The following is a 6,330-nucleotide window of genomic DNA, read 5'->3' as shown; positions in this document are numbered from 1 at the left end:
ATGGCACAAACGACTTGGTCGTCCATCGTCAAAATTGGTCAACCATTTAATTCATGTTTTTTCTTTACCCACCAATAAAAATGACCATTTATCTCTTTGTACTTTATGTTCTCAAAATAAAGTTCATCACCAAAATTTTAATACTCGTGGTCTTACTAGCACTACTCCCATGGAATTGATTTACACGGATGTTTGGGGTCCATCTCATGATATTGGTATTGATGGTTCAAAATATTATGTTATTTTTGTTGACCACTATACCAAGTACATTTGGCTCTATCCCATGACTCATAAATCAAATGTTTAAATAATTTTTCCACAATTCTGGAATCTTGTGGAAAATAAGTTTAACGCAAAAATAAAAAGTCTCTACTCCAATAATGGTGGGGAATATATTGGCCTCAAATCCTATCTTTCCGTTCATGGGATTAGTCATTACACAACCGTTCCACACATTCCACAACAAAATGGTATGTATGAAAGACAACATCGCCATCTAATCGAGACTGGTCTCACCTTACTCACAGATGCTCACATGCCTCTCTCATATTGGCCATATGCGTTTCAAACCGCTGCCTATCTTATAAATCAAATGCCCACCTCGACTTTGAACAATCAATCTTCGTTTGAAAAATTGTTCAAACAAATGCCAAATTATCTCAAGCTCAAACAATTTCGCTACCTATGTTATCCATTAACTAGGCCTTATAATAAACAAAAACTTGAGCCCAAGGCCTAACCATGCACATTTGTGGGTTACAGCCTCTCCCAAAACGCATATCTATGTTTTGAGCCCACTACCCAAAAGCTTTTCACTTCTCGACATGTCATATTTCACAAAAGGACTTTCCCTTTTTCAAACCCTAAAAATCCCGACTCTTCTTCATCTGCTGCCGAAGACCCGTCTGTCACGATCTCATTGTCGCAACTCCTCTTGGTTCCACACGGCACTACTGAATCTCCGGACGTGGGTACTGAAGTCTCACCATCGCTTAAGAATGGGTCATCCCTTGCACTGACTCCTCTCTAGGTAAGTACTCTCTCTTCTTCTCCCTTGATTTTGAGCCCACTCCCTTCAATAGAAGTGCATGAACCTGTTGTCTCTAATAATGAAGTGCGCACCCACCAAATGACTACCTGATCCATGAATGATATTTATAAGCCAAAAAAATTGTTTCTTGTCACTAAACACCCTTTTTCATCCTCCTTGAAACCCACTAGTGTTACTGAAGCACTCATTGATTCCCGATGGCGTGACATCATGTCTTCTGAATTGACTGCGTTAATGCGTCACAATACATGGCAACTTGTACCAGCTCCGAATGATTGTAATATTGTTGATTGTAAGTGGGTGTTTCGGATTAAGAGACATGTTGATAGATCTGTTGATCAGTTCAAGGCCAGACTTGTGGCTAAAGGATTAAATCAGAGACTAGGACTAGATTACAAAGAAACATTCAATCCTGTCGTCAAACCGGTCACAATACGCACTGTCTTAACTCTTGCTGTTATGCAAGGTTGGTCTCTAAGGCAATTAGACGTCAATAATGCCTTTCTTCATGGGCATCTCACATAAAAAGTGTATATGAAGCAACCACCTAGCTTCAGGAGTTTGGAAAAACCATATCATGTTTGCTACCTTACAAAGGCAATCTATGGACTCAAACAAGCACCCCATGCTTGGTACTCTGCTCTCAAACAGAGACTGTTAGAATTTGGTTTCATCAATGCTAAATCCGACTCTTCTCTATTTGTGTTTCATGATGGTTCCATACTTGCCTATTGCTTAGTTTATGTCAATGATTTGATTCTCACTGGCAACAATTCAACTTTTGTTGCAAGCATTATTGATTAACTTAGACAAAAATTCTCCATCAAAGACTTGGGGTCCCTACATTTTTTCCTTGGTGTTGAGGTCATTCCTAACAAAGACGGTCGATTTCTAACTCAGCATAAGTATAACCGAGATATCCTTGCCAAGACAAGTATGGATGGAGCTAAGAATGTCACAACTCCTCTCTCTACATCGGTTTCTCTACAATTGGCAGATGGTTCGCCATCCGTTGATTCAACCGAATATTGTAGAGTGATTGGAGCATTGCAATACTTGTCCTTAACTCAACCTGATATAACCTTTGTTGTCAACAAACTCTCACAATTTATGCATTGCCCCACACAAACTCACTGGACAGCAACTAAAAGACTACTGCGATACTTGAAGAACACCATTTTTCATGGCATTAATATCATAAAAACCTCAAGCCCAACACTCACATGTTTTTCAAATGCTGATTGGGTTGGCAGCTTGGATGATAGAAAATCAACTTCAGCTTATGTCCTCTTCCTTGGTCACACACCCATTTCATGAAGCTCTAAAAAGCAACATGCCATTGCACGATCATCAACTGAAGCTGAGTATCGGACTTTAGCAACGACTGCAATAGAGTCCATGTGGATGCTATCTTTATTCCAAGAAATGAAGTTTACATTACCACAGCCACCTCTACTCTTGTGTGATCATTTGGGTGCAACCCAGCTGAGTTTTAATCCTATCCAGCATTCAAGGATGAAGCATATCCAAATAGACATTCACTTTGTGCGAGATTTGGTTCAAAAAAAAAATTCTTAATGTTCGGCATGTTCACATTAATGACCAGCTAGCTGATTTACTCACCAAGCCACTTTCCAGACAAAGAACAGACTATCTACAGGACAAGATCGAACTATCCGATGGTAGCCCGTTCTTGCGGGGGCGTATCAAGGAAACTGATAATTTCAAACAAGTGCTAACTCAAGTCTAGCTATCACCATGAACATTACCAGATTTTGTGCCTTCCATGATTATAGGATCAGTTTCTTATCTTTGTAAATATTGCTTTTAATTGTGATTGTAAATTTACTTTTCTATTACATATTTTTGAATGCCTAAAATTAGGTATAGAACATGAATAGAAAGTGTGTGAATTATTCTCTTTTATCATCATCCGTGAGAAGGTGTCGCCCAAGGTCACTTATCATCGCAAGCGTCTTCTTCAAATGGTTGTTCTAGCTGTTCTTGATAGCATTAGCGATTCGCCCTGGAAGATGATTTTTTTACCATAAATGCCCACCTGCAACACAACACAGGAACTCCTACCACAAAACTCAAATTGATCACCACACTATCATATCATATCATAATGGAAAAATATGAGGATGATTCTCATTACTTATCCCTATGAAGCGGTATTTGCTGGATGTGGATGATGGTGTCATCTTCCTCTTGGGAAAAGTTCTCTTTGTTGATACCAGGCTTCAGATGGTTATCCACCTCTCCCAACGACTTTTATCTGTCCTGTCCAGCCCTGCCAGCTGTACGGTACCTGGCCAAGATCGATCGGGGTATTTGAGGTTAAATTCTATGAGCTTATTGTCTTCTTCTGAGGTCCATGGCCGTCTCTGCTCCTGTGGTCTTGCCATCATGGATTTCCCTGCAAAGATGGAAGAAATTAACCCAATAAAGCTTCCATGAAATATACTACAAGAAAACAAATGAATAAATAAATATTACAATGACTGCTTAAAAGCAAGCTATGAAGAGAAGATTGAGACCTTGAAGAAACAATGTGATTGTTATCCAATGCTTGACTAAGCTTCATACTGGTATGGGGAGGGAAATTTATAGACGAAAGTTGTCTTTGGGTGATCAGTTTGAGAAGATAAAGTGAAGCCATCTCATTGAGGAGACATGCACGCCTTTAGGTCAGTTTGAGTTTTAAATTTTCTCATTGGATACAATGGATTTAGGTCTGATTGAGGAGATAAGCCGATGCCAACAGACATGGTTTTGGACATAAACCTTTGGTGGACCACCACAAGAGGGAAAATTTTTAATAGAAGATCTGTTCTCAGGTCAGATTGAGCCAGAGTAACTGACGCCAACGGACTTAGTTTAATCACTTGGTATTGTTCATAATACACCCAAGTCATATTTGAGGACAATAAAGTTTTTAATATATTTATATATGATGCCAATAAGTTGACCGGCAGCCATAAAAAGTTCATAAGTTGAAAGGATGAAAAGTAGACCATGAAATCATAAAAACATTGATTTCAACCCCCACCTTTTCTTTCACTCTCCCTCTCTGTTCTTTCTTTATCCGACATCCTACTCATCTGCCTCATAATTACTTCCTTTTTCTTTGATAGAGACAAAAAGGTTTTGGTCTTAATACGGATTCACAAAATCATCACGAAACCTTTTATATAAATAAATATTATAAATTTTTATAATTTCTTTTACTATATAGATAATTTTTTATTATTTTATACATGTTAAAAATTAGAAAATGAAAAAAATAAATAAATTAAACATAATACTAAACACAACTTTATTATAAGATGGATTCATGAACATGGAACAAACACACACGCCTATATACATATATTTCAATCGGACCAATTTCTGGTGACTATCTCAGTTGGCATGAACTCGCTCTCCGGTGAGGCTGAAACCTGTCCAGAAATCCAAGGCTCAAACTTAAAATAATCTCCCCCGAAAGAGTGATGGATAGTCTCATTATCACTCGAAAGATATCCCCATGGAAATTCTAGGTAGGCTAATTTAGAAATGGACCAAGGCTGGCGATTTCTTCTGAGGCTGAAACCGATGTAGGAATCGATCTTGAGCTTGCGTTTGGATCAATATTGTGGTTGAGATGAAAGAGTTGTGTGGGCTCAAACTCAAAGTAATCTCCCTCCAAAGAGTGACAGATAGTCTCATCATAACTCTGAAGATAACCTCCTGGAAATTCTGGGTAGGCTAATTCAAAAGTGGACCAAGGGTTGACGATTTCTTGTGAGACTGAAACCAGTGTAGGAATCGAGCTTGAGCATGCTTTTGGATCAATATTGTGGTTGAGATGAAAGAGTTGTGTGGGCTCAAACTCAGAGTAATCTCCCCTGAAAGAGTGATGGATTTTCTCATCATCACTCGGAAGATATCCCCCTGAAAATTCTATGTAGGCTAATTCAGAACTGGACCAAGGACTGGCGATATCTTGTGATGTTGAAACCGGTGTAGGAATCAAGCTTGAGCTTGCGTTTGGATCAATATTGTGGTTGAGATGAAAGAGTTGTGTGGGCTCAAACTCAAAGTAATTTCCACCGAGAGAGTGATGGATAGTCTCACGATCAATCGGAAGATATGGGTAGGCAAATTCAAAACTGGACCAAGGGTTGGCGATTTCTTGTGACGCTGAAACCGGTGTAGTAATTGAGCTTGAGCTTGGGTTTGGATCAATATTGTAGTTGAGATGAAAGAGTTGTGTGGGCTCAAACGCAAAGTAATCTCCCCCGAAAGCGTGATGGATAGTCTCATCATCACTCTGAAGATATCCCCTGGAAATTCTGGGTAGGCGAATTCAGAAGTGGAACAAGGGTTGACGATTTCTTGTGAGGCTGAGACCGGTGAAGGAATGGAGCTTGAGCTTGCGTGTGGATTAATATTGTGGTTGAGATGAAAGAGTTGTGTGGCGTGTGGCTGATCTTCGGTGCTACTTTGTGGGTCAGGAATATTCTGATGATCAGTACTTCTCCCAATTAGCTTATTCTTCAAATGGTTGTTCCAGCGGTTCTTGACAGCATTATCGGTTCCCCTGGAAGATGAGTTGCTATAAATGCCCAGCTGAAACACAACACATGAACCAACTCCTAGCTCAAACTCAAACTGACCACATTGTCATATAATATCATAATGGATCATTCTCATTAATTACCTATTCTCATGACTTGAATGGAGGCGGATGATGGTTTCGTCTTCCTCTTGAGAGAAGTTCCCTCTCTTAACATTAGGATCCAGGTGGTTTTTCCACCTCTCCCTACAACTCTTACCACTCCTGCTCAGCCCTGCCAGCTCTGCTATATTTGGCCAAGGTAGATCCAAATTTCTGCTTTTACATTCAAAGAGCATCCGGTCTTCTTCTTCGGTCCATCGTGGTCTCTGCTCCTCTGGTCTTGCCATCATGGATTTCCCTGCAAAGATGGAAGAAATTAACCCAATTTTTTCATGAAATATACTACGATAAAAATAAATACAATGACTGCTTAAAGACCAGGGAAGCGCCGTTGAAAAGCAAGCTGTCAAGAGGAGATTGAGACCTTGAAGAAACAATGTGATTGATATCCAATGCTTGGCTGAGTTTGCTTCATAGTGGTCATGTGCGCAGGGAATTTTATAGATAGAAGAGCGTCGCTTTCATGTGATCAGTTTGAGGAGATAAACCGAAGCCATCACATCGAGGAGAGATGCCTTTAGCACAGTTTTGAGTTGAAAATTTCTCATTGGAGAAC

General features: G+C 39.6%; 1 protein-coding gene across 1 annotated transcript; it reads right to left on the bottom strand.

Moving 5' to 3' along the window:
• Positions 1-4,456: 4,456 nt before the first annotated feature.
• Positions 4,457-6,001, bottom strand: LOC117933919 (myb-related protein 330-like). Its single transcript, XM_034855504.1, has 4 exons — positions 5,757-6,001; positions 5,447-5,636; positions 4,616-5,366; positions 4,457-4,494 (listed from the first exon to the last, which is right to left on the bottom strand). The coding sequence occupies exons 1-4, from the start codon at positions 5,999-6,001 to the stop codon at positions 4,457-4,459; spliced, it is 1,224 nt and encodes a 407-aa protein (XP_034711395.1).
• Between the last annotated feature and the right edge of the window lie 329 nt (positions 6,002-6,330).

The sequence above is a fragment of the Vitis riparia genome, chromosome 16, assembly GCF_004353265.1.
Source record: "Vitis riparia cultivar Riparia Gloire de Montpellier isolate 1030 chromosome 16, EGFV_Vit.rip_1.0, whole genome shotgun sequence".
In the NCBI taxonomy this organism is placed as follows: domain Eukaryota; kingdom Viridiplantae; phylum Streptophyta; class Magnoliopsida; order Vitales; family Vitaceae; genus Vitis; species Vitis riparia.
The sequence above is the reverse complement of the archived record's forward strand: the minus strand, read 5'-3'. Positions and strand labels throughout refer to the sequence as shown.

Bases quoted from the DNA above. Each gene is read 5' to 3' on its own strand.
- LOC117933919 (XM_034855504.1), bottom strand. From the start codon at position 6,001: ATGGCAAGACCAGAGGAGCAGAGACCACGATGGACCGAAGAAGAAGAC. The intron at 5,637-5,756 runs GTAATTAATGAG...CTCATCTTCCAG, and splicing joins CATTCAAGTCATGAGAATAG to GGGAACCGATAATGCTGTCA. The intron at 5,367-5,446 runs GTCTCAGCCTCA...GGATATCTTCAG, and splicing joins CAAGCTCCATTCCTTCACCG to AGTGATGATGAGACTATCCA.